Source organism: Bison bison, unplaced genomic scaffold (genome assembly GCF_000754665.1).
Source record: "Bison bison bison isolate TAMUID 2011002044 unplaced genomic scaffold, Bison_UMD1.0 scf7180017864034, whole genome shotgun sequence".
Lineage (NCBI taxonomy): Eukaryota > Metazoa > Chordata > Mammalia > Artiodactyla > Bovidae > Bison > Bison bison.
In genome coordinates this window covers 8,927,222-8,946,944 of record NW_011494606.1, presented here as the reverse complement: position 1 = coordinate 8,946,944, position 19,723 = coordinate 8,927,222, and the positions used below count along the sequence as shown (strand labels likewise).

The window sequence follows — 19,723 nt, the reverse complement described above, 5'->3', positions numbered from 1 at the left end:
TTAGTTTTAACACAATTAGCAATTAGACTACAGAAAGGCAAAGAATGAAAAATACCTATACCTATATCAGAGCTGAGAGAAAGGATCTGGATAATACTCTTGATAATTAGAAAATGTGTGTTTTCAAAGGGATTTTCTTCATTTCTTATGTAAGAGGAGATACCAAAGATAAATGAATAGCATGTTGAAGAGTTCCAATACATGACTACTTTTATAAAAATTTACATGTAAATTTGGCACATTTTCAAAACTTACAAGTTAAGAAATTATTTTAAAATCTAAGTACAGAATCTTATCATGCTTCACATTCAGCTGTCTTTAATACACATTTATTGAACATCCTAGGCAGCAAATGTGTGTACAGGACAAATGATAAATGACAAACTACATTTTTTTGAAAATTTTTATTTATTCAACTAAATGCAAATAATTTCAAGAGGCGTATCAAAGAGTTATTTTAAATGGCTTGTTTTTTTCTTGCTATACACAGTGGTAAGGGCAATCCTGTCTGCTCCTCAGCTCTTATTTGACCTGCTTTGTCAACTGTTTGTGAAATGGTGTCCAGAACAGCACAATGTGATGTCAACCTGCAGTAATTCTTGCCCAAAGAGAGGTGTTCAGTATTCAGGCTGTGTTTGTCCTGGCACAATCTATTTATTTTTCAGCTTCATCTCAGAAGGTTTACAAGTACCACTTCCTTTGGAAGACTCTGTTCTTTTTTGCAATTTCTCGTTTAAAACAACCTTTGAAAGGACAATAATGATGTCCCATAAAACTGCCTTCAGGGAGGTCATTAAGAAAGTAAATATCTCAAGGAGCTGAATAAAAATGTTACACATACCAATGTTACATTTTAGTGTTTTCTTCCTAGACATGTTATGAAAAATTAAAACGATACCTTATTCAATGAGTATTTCTCAAAGAAGTAAATCCATCAATACTGCATTTGTTTTTATGTAAAACATAATTTGTTTTCAGCTAACAAGAACCATATGCAAATGTTTCTAAAATTATATAATGTTTTCTACTTCGGTTGTGTGTTAGCAATCGCTTAAATGTTTTGCTAATGGAGTTTCATAAACAACAATATAGGATAACAAAAACATTGATTTCAAGTATCTTCATTTGAAACAATGTAAATCATTCATCCATTATTCTACCTTCCTTAGAAAACAAGAGAAAGGTTTTAGAATTCTTAATTTAGATTTTGATGATTTTGAAATAAATCTTTGGTTTCCCCATTCCCCAGCCAATCAGTTATAATTCTGAGTACAAGCATATTGAAACCATAATACATTTGCCTCTTCAAAGTCTTTTCAAATTTTGTCCTTTCCACCTTTTTTTTGAAGCCGGCTTCTGGTTGGTTCTGTTAACACCAAGGGTTCTTGTATGACAACTGCAGGGTAATTTTTGCCCAATAGTTCAACTTCAACTTGTTGTCCCACTTTACCGAGCTCTACAGGGACATACGCGAAAGCCAGACTCTTCTGGATGCGGTAACTATAGCTCCCGGAGGTCGTGTTGCCAACCACCTGAAAAACAAGACCCCACCGTCCTCGGCATCTTGGTCACGGCTAGGATGAGATGGGTGGACGGCATCACCGACTCGGTGGACTTGGGTTTGGGTGGACTCCGGGAGTTGGTGATGGACAGGGAGGCCTGGCATGCTGTGGTTCATGGGGTTGCAAAGAGTCAGACACGACTGAGTGACTGAACTGAACTGTGTGCTTCCTCTTTAGATGAAAACTCTCAAAAGATATGTTCAACTTACAGTTTTATGATATGCCGTCTGTGAGGATAATACCAGGAGAAAAACTTCACTTTTTTGAGAAGATTAATGAAAGTTTAAAATCATTTCTCAGAATATATATCTATTTATTTTGCTCAGTTTCATGCCAAGTGATTTGATAGGAAGAATGACATATTTCCATTTTAAACTTTAAAAAATTCTCTTCCATCAAACTAGCATGGCAATAATAGATATAAAGGAGAAAAACCTAAAAATCCTAAAGCAAACTTAGCCAACTGTTCCTGTTAGCATTTAGAAAATGACCTGTCAGAAGAGTGCTGAAATAAACTGTTAGTATATCAACAGTCAGTGTAAAGTGAATCTTCTATATAAATATTGTTGTTGTTGTGCTTAGTCGCTCAGTCATGTCCGACTCTTTGAGACCCCATGGACTGTAGCCCACCAGCCTCCTCTGTCCATGGGGAGCCTCCAGGCATGAATACCAGCATGGGTCGCCATGCCCTTCTTCAGGGGATCTTCCCAACCCAGGGATCGAACCCAGGTCTCCCGCATTGCAGGTGGATTCTTTATCAGCTGAGCCACCAGGGAAGCCCATATGAATATAGAGAGAGCATTTAACAATTCCTGATAACTGCTAGGCACTTAAATCAATGTTAACTTTATCTTCTTTAGCTCTAGATGCAAGAAAAAGAGTCAAATGCCAAAAAATTACAATACAGATTTAAATGCCACATATCTTACAACTAAGACAACAAAAGCAAAATATGATATATAGCCCAACTCAAAACGGCTTCTCCTGGCTACACGATGTCGCACTAATCCTTACAGCCTCACTGCCTAGCACAGTGGTTGTGTATAGCTGGTGCTTGGAAACATCCATGAGCAGGAAGCAGCCTGGTGATGTTTTAGCTGCCTCAGCAAAGGGCCTACAACAGGCAACAGTCATGTCACAGCATTTCTAGTCTTTTAGATGCTTACAGATTCATGACATTAAATACAGGCTCCTATCTCTGCAGCCCCAGTTTTTAATTATCTCACTGAAACCCCAAATCAGAAGCTCTCCATATAATTTCTGAACTTATTATGGTGATTTATAAAGTGAATGCATTCATTAGTAAAAGCTTCTCTCTGGTAGATTATTAGCTGCTAAGGTATTTCTGAAATAACACACATGTTTCAAAATAGTTTTTCTACTCTAGCTCAGAGTTCCATGATATAAAGCTGGGATTTGGGTCAAGGTAGTTGGGAGTTCTAACCATTGCTTTTTGAAAGATACTGATAACTTGGTTTCACTTCCAAATCTCTCAAACAGAGATCTGCGTTTGGAACTCTGGAAAAGTTAACCTGATTTTCTTGGGCATCTTAAGAAAACAGGAAGAATCCTAAGCAAATCTCTTGGTCAAATTCCCTAACTCACTGGATCAAAAACCCACAATCCCCCTTCAGAGATTGCGTGCCCTATTTCCTCAGGTCTCCTGATCTCTTAAAATCCAGCAGTAATTCATCTGGCAGTTATTTTTGCATTGGTAACTTAAATAGCATGTTTATTTTGTGAATGCTATTCTTAAAATATTTATTGAATGTGTCACCTTCTGTTTGATTACTTTTATTTCTCCCTTAATTTCTGTCTAATCCAGGAATTGGTAGCTCAGAGTATTTTAGAACTCTGGTCTTTCCTTTGATCTTATTACTATGTCTCCAGGGAAAGGTTTTCCCTAGCTTAAATTTTATATCATTCTACTTTAACATTTTCCAAATTCAATTAAATTCATTGCTTCATTTTGCTCAGTGAATCATGAGAACAACTTGTCTTCACCCTCTGCCTAACAGAGTCTCATATTCTTTGTGAACTCAAGCTTCATTAATTTTTAGCCTTGTCTCATTCTTTTCTTAATTATTAGACTTAAAGATGCCTGTAACAGACATAGAGAAGAGAACATGGTAAATAGTCTTTGAAAGAGTGAACATGATTTAAATTGGATGATATATTTATTTGGCTATCCCTGTGTGTTTTGGTTTATTAATAATGAAAAAGAAAACTTTCTAAACTCTCCCAACTTCCTTATCAAAAAGTTTTTCTTCAAAACTTACTTCCCAGCAAAGCTGTTTTTTTTTTTTTTTTTAACTAATTAAAACCTTTTTCATGCATACTCTTGGAGAAGGAAATGGCAACCCACTCCAGTGTTCTTGCCTGGAGAATCCCAGGGACAGAGGAGCCTGGTGGGCTGCTGTCTATGGGGTCACACAGAGTCAGACGTGACTGAAAAGACCTAGCTGCAGCAGCAGCAGCATGCATACTCTTATGCCTTGATTTTTAAAAATGAAACCTTACTTAAAATCATAATCCGTTCCTCCAGCACTGCCATCTCCCAACGAGACTTAACATTTCCCCAAAGTACTCATCACCCTCTGACATGCTATTTATTTTATTTAATGTTCATTGTTTGTCTCTCCCCTCCCTAGAATATAAGCTCCATGGGGGCAGTGATTGTCTGATTTGTTTTGTTCACTGCTGCATCCTTAGTACCTAGAATATTTCTATCACTTAGTAGACATTCAGATTTGTTGAACAAACAAATTAATTATATTTGCAATGCTAGAAATTAATCCTATTGTTAGCATTGCAAATATCTACCTGCAAGAATATAATATCAAATACCAAAGGTAGTATAAGTCCAGATAAAGTCAGGAAATAAAAATAAAAAAAAAGATTTCATATCATTCTAGAGTATAAAGTAGGTCAAAGAGGGTCATCCCCATGATAAAATGATTTAAGCATCAAAGAGCAGACACGCTGATACCAGGAAATTTAAGAGAAGTATTTAAAAAATATTTTTGCAAAGGCTTTTTTGAATTTGCCACAATATTGCTTCTGTTTTATGTCTTGCTTTTTTGGCCATGTAGCACATGGGATCTTAGCTCTCTGACCAGGGATCGAACCCACAACCCTTGCCTTGGGAGGCAATGTCTTAACCACCAGAAAAGTCCCTAGTTTCAGATTTGCCCGAGATTTCCACCACCAGGGGAGTCCCTCAGAAATATTATTAATAACTAAAATTGCAATTGGATTGGCAGCTCTATAAACATATGGCATGTAATGGAAAGATGAAAAATATAAAAAGATAATTCAGTGCACAGAGAGGGCAAAGGAAATAAAATTTAAAAATAGAACTTGGGTTTCCAGGGTTTTTCTTTTTTTTCCCAGATTTGTTGTGCTATCATTGACATATAACATTGTATAAGTTTAAGGTATAGAATTCCAGTTTTTTTAACTTGGGTATGGTCACATTTAAGATGACTAGAAATCTGTCAGTGGATCATGGTCAGTGGTGGGGTTGCATACAGAATGTTACAACATAATCTGTCCTTCATTCCATGGCCAAGTGAAACAGCCAGAAGAAGGATAGGTATGGACCATATCAGAAGACCAAGAAAGTTGAATGAGAATAGAGTGAAAAATGTAGAACAAATTCAAAGATGAGGTGGGGGATGAAATATAGTGACAAGGGAAAAATTAATTAGAGGCAGAAAGAACTTTAGACATTATCACACTAAGTGGCTTCATTTTACAGATAAGGACACCGAGACACAGAGAGGCTCATGCGTTAGCTGATGGCAGAGGGATTTTAAGTGGAGATCATGGGCAAATCTGAAACCAGAAAAAGAACAGATTAAGAAAAGAGGACTGAACCAGGGATCTGGAACAGAAAGAGGAAGTGGAGACTGTGAGTTAAGAGTAAGTATGGTACAAACAGAAGAGCAAACTCAACACAGTTAAAGCTGAGGCATTTGAGAAAAAGCTTCAGATCTGAGAAAAGATCTACTGGTTTCATAGTATCAACTATGACATCCATCTGTTATGGAGATGTGCAAGAACTGTGGGTATACAATGAAGTGTTTAGGAGAATACAGGGGCCATAAGAGACAGAGAAGGGAGAAAATGGGGGAATTCAACATGGCTTAGAAGAGAGGATAAGCAATTTTAAGTCCAACTGTACCTGGGTCAGAAATCAACTCTGCCAGCCACATGTCATAGTGTGTGGCCTCAAGCAACTTGTTTAATCTCTCTGAATCCCAAAGCCTCATCTTTAAATAGGAACCATCATATGTATCTGAGAGGGTAGTAATAAAAGTAAATGGAACGACATGAAAAATATCCAGCACAAGTAGGAAATCTGTACATGTTAGCTCCATGTCAAAGTGACCCCTTAGCCCAGACGCCATTTCTTTAGTAAACTGAAAGCTAAGATTTGATCCCACTGGCTCTCCCCACAACAGTGCTTTTTGTCACTGAACTGATGGGAAAATGGAAACATATTAAGTAGGCTGCAATGCATGAGAAAACACTTTAGCACAGAATCTCTGAATCTGTGAGTGTTGGCCGAGCAGACCCTGCTCAATACAGAACAGCTATTAGATGAGTCTTAAAGGCCCTTTGGTTGCCACATTGTCCCTGCCTGATAACCCCTGTCTGGTTGTTTGTTGTTGTTGTTGTTGTTTGTTGTTTAGTCACTAAGACATGGCCAACTCATTGCAGCCCCATGGACTGTAGCCCACCAGGCTCCTCCATCCATGGGATTTCCCAGACAAGAATACTGCAGTGGGTTGCTATTTCCTTCTCCAGGGGATCTTCCTGACCCCAGGATCAAACCCCATCTTCTACATTGCAGGCAGATTCTTTACACTGTCTGGCAACATCGGGTAAAACACAGCAAAATGCTGAGCCAAAGTGGTTTTATAAATAGTCATAAAAGAGGGAGGAAGTGAAGTTATGTTGATAAGTTATCTAACTCTAGCTTTACCAAGAGAGAGAATGAAATGTAGCATCCCAAAGGGAGAAGAAGGTGATCTAACTCCTCCTGAAGAACTGAAAGATTTCCACTTTACTTTCTAAAGTTCTACCCTCCCTTGTCATAAAAATTTTCATTTGAATTTTTTTTCTGTTAATATGCTGAGGTCAGAATTGCCTCCTTCTGAAAGATCCCAGAGAAGCTAAGTCAGAACACCAAGTTCTTTATAAAACGTTACTCTTGTATTCATTGATATGGATGTGGTGAGTCAATAGGTCATTTTACCTCCTAACCTTCTAAATCGTACCTTCCTCACTGACCAGTGTATTCAAGTCTTGCCGTTTATTGTCTTTCATTAAAACATATGGAACATGATGTTTTCCAAAATGGGCAACATTTCACATTTTCCTTTCAGTTAAGTAATCTCTGTCTCTTGACTGTCAGTTCTGAATCCAAGAGTGTCATCTCAACAACAGATAAATAGCTAGCAAAAAACTGTAAACAGAAACACAGACAAGGAGCTTCTGCTGCAGAACTGCGGTGGCCCCTCACTATGGGGCTTCAGCACTCACCTTGCCATCATACCAGATGCTTTCATTTCCCTCCGGATCAACATCGTCCGTTGCCAAGGTGAGGCAGACCAGCCTCCGTTTCAGCCCCTTGGCTTTAATCTGTTTCAGTGCCTGCTTTCCTATGAAGTCTGCTGGCTGCAGGAATCCAAGATAATGATGATGAATGAATGCTCAGACACTGTGACAAGGTTAGAGATGCAAGCATTTAAATTTGTCTTTGCTATTTTCTCGCCAATTACACATTAAATAAAAATACAGATTGGATCAAACGTCTAGACAAATATTTCTTAGTCCTCAGTTGACAGCATCGGCCATGTATTGCTTCAGAATAGGTGAGACTTAAGGGTAATAACTTCTGATAATTGTACCAGAACTACCTAGGCAGAAATACACGAGGCCGGGTATTGTGATGGTGGGTTATGAAAGGTACCCTTGCGCCTGATGATTGTGGGACTGGTGGGCAGTGGGCAAGGTGTGGCTCAATTTCTACCCGAAATAAGCCTTTCCTAAGAAGGAAATACACTTTTTGGAAATATGATGCTAAAGCAACTCCAAAATATCTACTTTTTTCCCCCTTCTTCAGAATAAGGGTTCCTGGAATGTATTAACCCACTGGGTTGCATTGTCAGTTCACGCAGGAAACATATTGAGCTGTGAGAGGCATCACACTGAGCCCTGGGTGGGCTACAAAATTAGTCAGATACAGACATTCTGATTAAAGAGCTTATTCTCTAATGCTGCGATTTTCAACCTCCCCCCACCTCCTTTCCCACAACACATGACAGATGACAGTCTCATGCCTAGTGCAGTCCCCTGGGCACACTCAGGGCTCTTCCCAATGCAGTGCAAGCGAGTGAGAGTGACAATGCTATAGGGATGACCTTGAGTCCACTCTTATGCATTGAGAAAAGTAGGAATCATGCAAACTTCAGGAGTTTCATATTTATTAGTAACCAACCGTACAAACAGGTGAGCCATGACTCCTCAGCAGAGACACTTAGCTAGTAAAGGAGACACAGCTCTATGCAACGAGAATGCCAAGGACACGAGACAGACATGAGAAACTAGTCAGAGGCTAAGAGCACTGAGGGTGCAGAGGGAGATGGCTGGCCCCGGTGAGGCGCGGGGGGTAAGGCTTCGACACGTATGTGTCCATCTCTTAAGGGGGAAAAGAATGTGTGATATTCAAGTCACATCTCTGACGACTTAGATTTATAATGTGGAAGACAAAATTCTCAAAATAGTTCTAGACTAACTATTCTCTGAAAGAAAAGGAAGGAAACAATCATTTTGATTTCTTTACTGGTCAAAGAAGAAAGGAAGTGCTCTTTCATGCCAAACATGTCCTCCACTACCAACATTTGGGATTTATGGAGCTCTTTCTACACACAAAACATTTAGGACTGGGTGTAATAAGCCCCTTCACCTCTCAGCTTCCTTTGTGCCTCAGCTAGTAAAGAATCTGTCTGCAGTGCAGGAGACCTGGTTCGATCCCTGGGTTGGGAAGATCCCCTGGAGAAGGGACAGGCTACCAGTATTCTGGTCTGGAGAATTTCATGCATTGTATAGTCCATGGGGTCGCAAAGAGTCAGACACAACTGAGCAATTTTCACTTTCACTTCACCTCTCAGTGAAGCAGCCGGGGCAGTCCTCACACCCCCTCTGCCTGAGAGCCTCTCCAACTCACTCCTTTACTGACTCAGAACTTAGACATGTATGAGTCTAAGTTAACTCAGTATGATTTCTACGGATATTGCAACTTTACATTGCTGACTATACAGGAAGCTAAAGAAAGCTTCCACTGGCCAAGATTAAAAGAATTATAAAACCAAATTCCAATTCTTTCCCCTCCACTGTAATGCAGATAGTGAGGGACAACTACAGGCTTTATTATGAAGCCAGATAAAAATTCAAAGAAGACTAGAATCCATGTTATTTAAGTTGGGACAACTGGGGCTAAACAAAGCAACAAACACAGAAAGAGTGTGGTTCATCTGAATTCTATGTAGGATAAATTCAGGATAACACAAGTCAAAACAAACCAAGTTCATTATAGTTAGAATGTTTGTCTAAATACAGAAAGAATTCTACAACAGGTTTTTTTTTTTTAATTTTTGTAATCTTTTTAAAAAGAAGACTTGCTATCGTGGATATATGATGACAAGGAGTGTTTTTAGAGTTACTGTCTATATAGGAAGTGAATGATTGCAATGAAAAGAAGTCACACACATTCTTGTATGCACACAATGCTGAGTGGCCATGCTCTAAACAGTGTAATTTTGGAGCTCTGGGAAACCCTGAATAGAGTCCTCACCTCCTGTTATGGAATCTGAATCTTTGCTGTTAGGAGATTCACTTAGATCTTGAAGCTTTGAGGTTCTCCTGAGTCCCTATTGAAGAATTTTCTTTCAACTGTTACTCAACTGTTGTCATGCCCCTGCTGTGTATCAGATACTAGATATAGGGTATTCAGAGCTAAAACCACAGGATCTTGCAGCCTCTGGGAGGTCCCGCAGGAGATACGACCTCTTCCCCTCCACATTACAACATGCTCAGTGCTGAAATTATTTCATCTGCTTAGTGTTTTAACATATCAGCAGAAAAAAAGAATAGTTTGAGATTACTGGAAACATGGTAAAATATGACATGTACAAATAAGTTATACCAATTTGAAATGTGATTCAGTGTTACTTCTGCTTGTTCTATGAGTGTTAAAATCACAGTGTTTTGAAAATTTAAAACAAAAAAAAAATGTCTAATGCATGTCTAAGGCCCACAGACAGATGCTATGATAGAGGTATTACAGTGGGAGCTCAAAAAGGAGTATAATTAGCTCTTTCTGGGGTAAGAGAGGGGGGCTAGGGCACCCTTCTGTCAGCTACAGTTTTGTAAAGGGTTTGAAAGATGGGGCTTTCTGATAGCTATTGTCTGAATAACCTTCTCCAAAAGCCCTTGCACTTATAAGTCGATCTTCCCAACATTCATAGAGGTGGATTTGGGGTCTAAAAGAAGTTTGAGTTAACCTAGACAAAGACACTGAACCAAGATCTCAGGAGTCCCAACCCTGTTCTTTTCATCTACTTTGAGCTGCCTTCACTGAGCTATTTAAGCCGGTATCTGACACATCTTCAGTGGAGCTGTGGTGAAACCTTGCCGTGACCACAATTTCCAAGAAGAGGGACTTTAAGGGGTGCTGGCAGGTGGGGGAATAAGGTGTGCTGGAAGGGGAGCCCAACTCCAGCAAATTCACAATTTAAACTAAGTCTAAGCAGGAGAAGGAAGTGGCAACCCACTCCAGTATTCTTGTCTAGGATATCCCATGGACAGAGTCTGAGCCTGGTAGGCTACAGTCCATGGGGTTGCAAAGAGTTGGATACAACTTAGTGACCAAACCACACAAGCAGGAATGTAAGGGATCCATTAATCACAAGAAACAGGAAAGTGGGGAACCCCAGAAAACTTCCTTTAAAAGAGAAAAATTAAAGTAACAAATACATAATAGATAAGTAATATTAATATTTATAATTTATTAGGCATTTGCTATGTGCCAGACACTATGCCTAGGGCTTTACAATCATGAGCTCATTTAATCCCTGCAAGGTTTCTATAAGACTGATGATTTTATGCCCAGCTTATGAAGAGAAGGCCTAACAAAGTTAAGGGTCTTTCATGAGACTCAGCTTTAGATTTTATCCATATGAATTTTTTAAATGATTGTGCCTAGAGTCTATCATTGGCCTGCATAGCTAAAAAATGTTTCTTTTAAATTATTTAGAAAGAAAAATATATGATATCACATATATGTTGAATCTAAAAAAATGATACAAATGAACTTATTTTACAAAACAGAAAAAGACTCACAGACATGGAAAAAAAATGTATGGTTGCCAAAGGGGAAAGGCGGAGGGATAAATTAGGAACTTGGGAATAACATATATATATAACTACATATAAAATAGATAACCAACAAGGACCTATTGTATAGCACAGGAAATTCTACTCAATATTCTGTATTAACCTATATGAGAAAAGATCTGAAAAAAATATGTATAACTGAATCATTTTGCTGTATACTTGAAACTAGCACAACATTGTAAATGAATTATATTTCAATCCAAAATAAATCAACTAATTAAAAATATTATTTTTAGGTACTCTGAACCTATTTTGAATGACATTCACTACACAGTAACATTTTTATACTACATGAAAGAATTTGAAAATGTCCTGGAAGTTAATATTAATGAAACTTAACCTCTATGCCTATATATCCCTGAATTAAGAAATGATCTTGTCAGCAATATCGTCCTCAGATGAATGAAAACTAATACTCAAACAATAAAAATGTAAGGAACACATACTTAAAAAACACAGATAAGAGATAACACTTGTCCTGTGAGACAATTGTTGCTTCCTAAGCTAACGTATGAAAGTGAAAGATGCTCAGTCATGTCCAACTTTTTGTGACCCCATCGACTATACAGTCCAGGGAATTCTCCAGGCCAGAATAGTGGACTGGGTAGCCTTTACCTTCTCCAGGGGATCTTCCCAACCCAGGGATCGAACTCAGGTCTCCCACATTGCAGGCAGATTCTTTCCTAGATGAGCCAGAAGGTAAGCCTAAGAATACTGGAGTGGGTAGCCTATCCTTTCTCCAGGGGATCTTACTAACCCAGGAATCAAACTGGGGTCTCCTGCATTGCAAGTGGATTCTTTACCAACTGAGCTATCAGGGAAGCCATAGCAAGGAGAGATAAGAAAGCCTTCCTCAGTGATCAATGCAAAGAAATAGAGGAAAACAACAGAATGGGAAAGACTAGAGATCTCTTCGAGAACATTAGAGATACCAACAGAACATTTCATGCAAAGCTGGGCTCAATAAAGGACAGAAATGGTATGGACCTAACAGAAGCAGAAGATATTAAGAAGAGGTGGCAAGAATACACAGAAGAACTGTCCAAAAAAGATCTTCATGACTCAGATAACCCAATGGTGTGATCACTCACCTAGAGCCAGACATCCTGGAATGTTAAGTCAATTGGGACTTAAGAAGCATCACTATGAACAAAGCTAGTGGATGTGATGGAATTCCAGCGGAGCTATTTCAAATCCTCAAAGATGATGCTGTGAAAATGCTGCACTCAATATGCCAGTAAATTTGGAAAACTCAGCAGTGGCCACAGGACTGGAAAAGGTCAGTTTTCATTCCAGTCCCAAAGAAGGGCAATGCCAAAGAATGTTCAAACTAATGCACAATTGCACTCATCTCACATGCTAGTAAAGGAATGCTCAAAATTCTCCAAGCCAGGCTTCAACAGTACGAGAACCATGAACTTCCAGATGTTCAAGCTGGTTTTAGAAAAGGCAGAGGAACCAGAGATCAAATTGCCAACATCCATTGGATCATAGAAGAAGCAAGAGAGTTCCAGAAAAACATCTACTTCTGCTTTATTGACTACATCAAAGCCTTTGACTGTGTGCATCAAAACAATCTGTGGAAAATTCTTCAAGAGATGGGAATACCAGACCACCTTACCTGTCTCCTGAGAAATCTGTATGTGGGTCAAAAAGCAACTGTTAGAACCAGACAGGGAACAAACAACTGGTTTCAAATTGGGAAAGGAATACGTCAAGGATGCATATTGTCACCCTGCTTATTTAACTTATATGCAGAGTACATCATCTGAAATGCCAGACTGGATGCAGCACAAGCTGGAATCAAGATTTCCAGGAGAAATACCAATAACCTCAGATATGCAGATGACACCACCCTTATGGCAAAAAGTGAAGAAGAACTAAAGAGCCTCTTAATGAAAGTAAAAGAGGAGAGTGAAAAAGTTGGCTTAAAACTCAACATTCAGAAAACTAAGATCATGGCATCCAGTCCCATCACTTTATGGCAAATAGACGGGGAAACAATGGAAACAATGGCAGACTTTATTTTTTGGGGCTCCAAAATCACTCCAGATGGTGACTGCAGCCATGAAATTAGATGATGCTTGCTCCCTGGAAGGAAAGCTATGACCAATCTAGACAGCATACTAAAAAGCAGAGACATTACTTTGCCAACAATTGTCTAGTCAAAGCCATGGTTTTTCCAGTAGTCATATATGGATGTGAGAGTTGGACCATAAAGAAAGCTGAGCATCAATGAACTGATGCTTTTGAACTGTGGTGTTGGAGAAGACTCTTGAGAGTCCCTTGGGCTGCAAGGAGATCAAACCAGTCAATCCTGAAGGAAATCAGTTCTGAATATTCATTGGAAGGACCGATGTTGAAGTTGAAACTCCAATACTTTGTCCACTTGATGTGAAGAACTGACTCATTGGAAAAGATCCTGATGCTGGGAAAGATTGAAGGCACGAGGAGAAGGGGATGACAGAGGATGAAATTGTTGGATGGCATCACTGACTCAATAAACATGAGTTTGAGTTAACTCCAGGAGTTGGTGATGGACAAGGAAGCCTGGTGTGCTGCAGTCCATGGGGTCATAAAGAGTCGGACATGACTAAGCGACTGAACTGAAGCTAACCTTGGCCCTGACTTGGGAAGATTTAAAGTGGGATGATAGCAGTCCAGTCTCATTTTACTTGCCTGTCCTCCCAAGTTTATAGGCTTTATTATATAGTTATTCATTACAAATGAGAAAGGAAAATGTGTCTGAAGGTAAGTGCTGGGATTAAAATTGGTATCTTCAGAATGACCTGGGAACAGAACTGTATTTCTTAATGAGTCACTACCAAATTAACTATATAAATAGCTGTTAAAGTCTTTGAGAAACATTTCTGGGGCACTGAAATTATACCTTAAAATAGTTTTGGCTTATATTGTTAATCTATTAATTTTTAAAAAGCAATGAGTCATTAATGCAGTCACCTGTGATATATCCTAAATATAACATCCACACAGATGAAAACATTAAGTGGATTTTAAGTGAAATGTAATTAATCATCTCTTTTTAGCTTTATTAAAAACACACATATTACCAAAAAGCACATGGAAATGAAATCAATTAAACCAGTATATTTAGGGTTGGGATTCTCAGAACAGTGGAGGGTTTTCACACATGTAGCTAAAGTGAACTTGAAAAGAGCAGTGGAAGGAATGTTCTGAGATGAAGTCAGGGTGGTGGGCTCCTACAGACTGGGAAAGAAACGTTAAAAATCTTCTTTTCTGTTTCATACATTTGGAGTCAAAACCCATCAGAAAACTCAAAGCAGTCATCGCTGTGATTTAACTTTTGGCCAAGATCCTTTTAAAAGTTTCCAAAAGCATAAGAGAGTCAGTGTAACACACTGGGTTTCAAGATAGTCCATTTGGAAACCAGGTATAGCACTAGTGAGGGTCATACCCTGGCATTTAGAGACGTGGGGAGTGGCAGAGAGCCCGCTCAGCACAGCTACCACCAGTCACAGAGCAGAGACAGAAACCACGGTAACAGACTTCCGCCACTGCCCCTTAACACATTCCTGGAAAATTCCTATTTAAAATGACGCCAGGAATCACGCATTAAAAACAGTACTCATGGGACTCCCTTTGGAAAGCACGTGGCCATGACTAAACTAGTTCAGTTCATTTCAGTTGCTCAGTCGTGTCTGACTCTTTGCAACCCCACAGACTGCAGCATATCAGGCTTCCCTGTCCAACACCAACTCCCTGAGTTAACTCAAACTCATGTCCATTGAGTCGGTGATGCCATCCAACCATCTCATCCTCGGTTGTCGCCTTCCCCTCCTGCCTTCAATCTTTCCCAGAATCAGGGTCTTTTCAAATGAGTTAGTTCTTCACATCAGGTGACCAAAGTATTGGAGTTTCAATTTCAACATCAGTCCTTCCAATAAATATTCAGGACTGATTTCCTTCAGGATGGACTGGTTGAATCTCCTTGCAGTCCAAGGGATTCTCAAGAGTCTTCTCCAACACCACAGTTCAAAAGCATCAGTTCTTCGGCACTCAGCTTTCTTTATAGTCCAACTCTCACATCCATTCGTGACTATTGGAGAAACCATAGCCTTGACTAGACAGATCTTTGTTGACAAAGTAATGTCTCTGCTTTTTAATATGCTAAGTTGGTCATAACTTTTCTTCCAAGGAGCAAGCATCTTTTAATTTCATGGCTGCAGTCACCATCTGGAGTGATTTTGGAGCCCCCAAAAATAAAGTCTCCCACTGTTTCCCCACCTATTTGCCATGAAGTGATGGGACCAGGTACCATGATCTTAGTTTTCTGAATGTTGAGTTTTAAGCCAACTTTTTCACTCTCCTCTTTCACTTTCATTAAGAGGCTCTTTAGTTCTTCTTCATTTCCTGCATAAGGGTGGTCATCTGCATATCTGAGGTTATTGATATTTCTCCCTGCAATCTTGATTCTTGCTTGTGCTTCATCCAGCCCAGCATTTCTCATGATGTACTCTGCATAGAAGTTAAATAAGCAGGGTGACAATATACAGCTTTGATGTCCTCCTTTTCCAATATGGAACCAGTCTGTTGTTCCATGTCCAGTTCTAATTGTTGCTTCCTGATCTGCATACAGATTTCTCAAGAGGCAGGTCAGGTGGTCTGGTATTCCCACCTGTTGAAGAATTTTCCACAGTTTGTTGTGATCCACACAGTCAAAGGCTTTGGCATAGTCAATAAAGCAGAAATAGATGATGTTTTTCTAGAACTCTCTTGCTTTTTTGATGATTCAACGGATGTGGCAATTTGATCTCTGATTCTTCTGCCTTTTCTAAAACCAGCTTGAACATCTGGAAGTTCATGGTTCACATACGGTTGAAGTCTGGCTTGGAGAATTTTGAGCATTACTTTACTAGCGTGTGAGATGAGTACAATTGTGCGGTAGTTTGAGCATGATTTGGCATTGCCTTTCCTAGGGATTGGAATGAAACTGACCTTTTCCAGTCCTGAGGCCATTGCTGAGTTTTTCAAATTTGCTGGCATATTGAGTACAGCACTTTCACAGCATCATCCTTCAGGATTTGAAATAGCTCAACTGGAATTCCATTACCTCCACTAGCTTTATTCGTAGTGATGCTTCCTAAGGCCCTCTTGACTTCACATTCCAGGATGTCTGGCTCTAGGTGAATGATCACACCATCGTAATTATCTGAGTCTTGAAGATCTTTTTTGGACAGTTCTTCTGTGTATTCTTGTCACCTCTTCATAGTATCTTCTGCTTCTGTTAGGTCCCTACCATTTCTGTCCTTTATCGAGCCCATCTTTGCATGAAATGTTCCCTTGGTATCTAATTTTCTTGAAGAGATCTCTAGTCTTTCCCATTCTATGGTTTTTCTCTATTTCTTTGCACTGATCGCTGAGGAAGGCTTTCTTATCTCTCTTTGCTATTCTTTGGAACTCTGCATTCAGATGCTTATGTCTTTCCTTTTCTCATTTGCTTTTCGCTTCTTTTCTTTTCACAGCTATTTGTAAGACCTCTCAGACCGCCGTTTTGCTTTTTTGCATTTCTTTTTCTTGGGGCTGATCTTGATCCCTGTCTCCTGTACAATGTCACGAACCTCCACCCATAGTTCATCAGGCACTCTGTCTATCAGATCTAGTCCCTTAAATCTATTTCTCACTTCCATTGTATAATCGTAAGGGATTTGATTTAGGTCATACCTGAATGGTCTATGGTTTTCCATACTTTCTTCAATTTAAATCTGAATTTGACAATAAGGTGTTCATGATCTGAGCTACAGTCAACTCCCAGTCTTATTTTTGCTGACTGTATAGAGCTTCTCCATCTTTGCTGCAAAGAATATAATCAATCTGATTTCGGTGTTGACCATCTGGTGATGTACCATGTGTAGATTCTTCTCTTGTGTTGTTGGAAGAGGTTAATTAATTATGACTAACCTATGGTCCTTATAACGAACTAGCTTTCTCTGGTCATTTGTCAAATACCATGTGCGTCTATGTTTGTCTTAACAGTTAAACTGATAAAATCACATACTGGGTTTGTTCCATTGAGGGAATGGATCTGACCAGCCCACCACCCCATCAAAACAAATTATACCATCATTCATTTCATTGTCACACGATTAGAACCATACAGGATTTAAGCAGGCAGAAAACTTAGTGCAAGGTCATTTTTTATATAAGAAAATTGAGACCCAAAGTTAAGGTTATTGCCCAAAGTGACAAAGTGAGTTAACACCAAACCTCAAAACCAGGCTTCCCATTGTTGATTCCTTTTCCTCTTGGCAGAATTTTATAACACTCCATGTAAGTTTATAATAACCACAGTTTTCCTATCTCTTTATTAGCAAAATATTAAACTATGAGTGTAGCAATTCCAGTCTGTTATTATTGGCTAGAAATGAATATTCTCATATTCATATAGTTTTTTATTCTTTACTCTTGGCATATTTAAAACAAAAAATTCATCTAGCATTTTTCTAACCAAAACTGCTAATCAATTAAGCATTCCTTCTTGATAAAGTCTGATACAACTAGAAAAGGGAATCTATTAACCAGAAGAAAAGTGTGGATACATTAAAACCTGGAGAAAATAATTAAAATATGACTCATGAGCCAGGCCAATAATTAGGTTAATTAGCATCTGATCCAAACTAGATGTTTCAAAATGAATGACTTTTAATAGATTCAATATTAAAGAAAATTGTACTTTTCAGTCTTTGAGTCTTTTGATTCACAGGAAAACAGGGACATGAGCTTGTGGCTTCATCAAATGTACTTTTTTAAAAATTGGAGCATAGTTGATTAACACCAGTGTGTTAGTTTCAGGTGTACAGCAAAGTGCTGTACTCCGCAGTTAAGCAGAGGTACTTTCATGCTTAACCGCATTAGCAACAATTAGAATACCAAGGTTTCATAACAGCTTTCATCTCTCTAGACTATAGTGAAGAACAATTGCCTATTTGGTGTTTTAAGTGGAGCACTCAAGCCTAAATGCAAAGTAAATGATTTTTAAAGAAAATACAAAGAAATAAAGCTAGGGTCTTCAAAAACTGAAAGGGTTTGATCTAAAGTTGGTTTTCCATAGAAGATTTGATTAGATTCCATTCAACAAGATTGGAAGAGGCCTAACATTTATTGAGGTATCAAATGTTCTTTGGCTCATCTAATATTATAACAAATTTAAAAGGTGGATGTTTTCTTCATTTTAGAGATGATAAAACTGAAGCACTTCTAGATTAGGCAACTTGTTTATTTTAGAACCAGTTGGTGGCAGAGCCGTGGTTCAAACCCGTCAAATACTTACTAAGACTGTACAAACTGTGGCACACAGCCTCTGTCCTCAGGAGCTCAGAGTCTTGCTGAGGAGGCAGCCAGTATTATTGGGTGTGAAAATATCATAGTAGAGGTAAGTACAGGGTGCTATAGAAGGGATCCCAGAACTCCCCTGGCTTTAATTGCCACCTACATATGAATGATCCAAATCCATACTTTCAGAGCAGTCTCCAAACTCATGTGCTCAGCTGCCACTGAGACTCTCCACTTGGCTGTCCCATAGCCCCCCCCTCCCCCCCACATCTCACAGTCCTTCCAACCTCTCAATCACACCCCACCTGTGTTTCCTAGTTCATTAACAGGATCCTAGATCCTGTTTTCCACTCCCTTCACAAACAGTCCTTCATGTGGTCTCCATCCTACCTTCTTATCATCATTCATACCTCTTTCTTCTCCATCCTGTGGCCACTGCCTTAGTTGAAGCCCTCAATATCTCTCCATTGGATTGCTTCAGTTTGGGAAAATGATCTCCCACTTATCAGAGTAAATCCCTCTTAATCTGTTTTCCATCACTAGAATGTCATTCCTTGCACAAAATCCTTTAAAGTCTTCTCAGTGTCTCCAGGATACACTCCAGACTCCCCAGCCTGGCAGATGAGACCCTGCATGATGAGGTCCCAATACTTCTCTGGCATTATCTTCATCTGCTACATGCCAGCCCTGATAGGTGTTGGGGATAGAATGCTGAAAATGTATTTTGTATTACCAGAGCCTGTACTCAAGAAGATTATATCAAAAGATCAAGAAATATGAACGAAATAGTTGCAAGCAGTAACACATCCTATAAAGAAGATGTAGCTACAAAATTTGTTTTAAAATTATCAAATAAAACCCAATAACATCGAAACACATAATACATCATTACTACATGGATTTTATGGCAAAATTAAAATTGGGTTAACATTTGAGAATAAATGCGATTCATCATATAACAAAAAAGAAAAGCCATATGATGATCTCAATGGATCCAGAAAAAGCACTTGTCAAAATCTAATATTCCTAATTTTAAAACAAAACAAAAAACAAAACTTCTAGTACTAAAAACAGAAAGGAGTCTCCTCAACCTGACAAACAGCATCTATGAAAACCCTACAGCTTTCTCTATGAAAAACTTACAGCAAACAGCATACTTAATGATGAAAGACTGATGATGATGATGAATGTTTTGCATCTAAAATTGGGAAACAAGATAAGCATGTCTGCTCTGACCACTTCTATTTGTTGCAGTTTCAACCAGTAGAGGTTCTAGCTGGTACAATAAGGTAAGAAAAATAAATGAAAGGCATCTGGGCTGCGATCCAAAAGTCTACAAGCAATAAATGCTGGAGAGGGTGTGGAGGAAAGGGAACCCTCTTACA

At 38.9% G+C, this 19,723-nt stretch overlaps 1 protein-coding gene across 2 annotated transcripts in view; it reads right to left on the bottom strand.

Annotated features, from left to right (window-relative positions):
• Positions 1-389: 389 nt before the first annotated feature.
• The window catches only part of DMGDH (dimethylglycine dehydrogenase), a 74,538-nt gene continuing 55,204 nt past the window's right edge, over positions 390-19,723 (bottom strand). For both annotated transcript variants that reach the window (XM_010834596.1, XM_010834597.1), the window contains exons 15-16: positions 7,113-7,247; positions 390-1,532 (exon numbers count right to left, since the gene is read on the bottom strand). In XM_010834596.1, the coding sequence (XP_010832898.1) occupies positions 1,317-1,532; positions 7,113-7,247 (351 nt within the window). In that variant the 3' untranslated portion in view covers positions 390-1,316. The remainder of the gene's footprint in view (positions 1,533-7,112; positions 7,248-19,723) is intronic.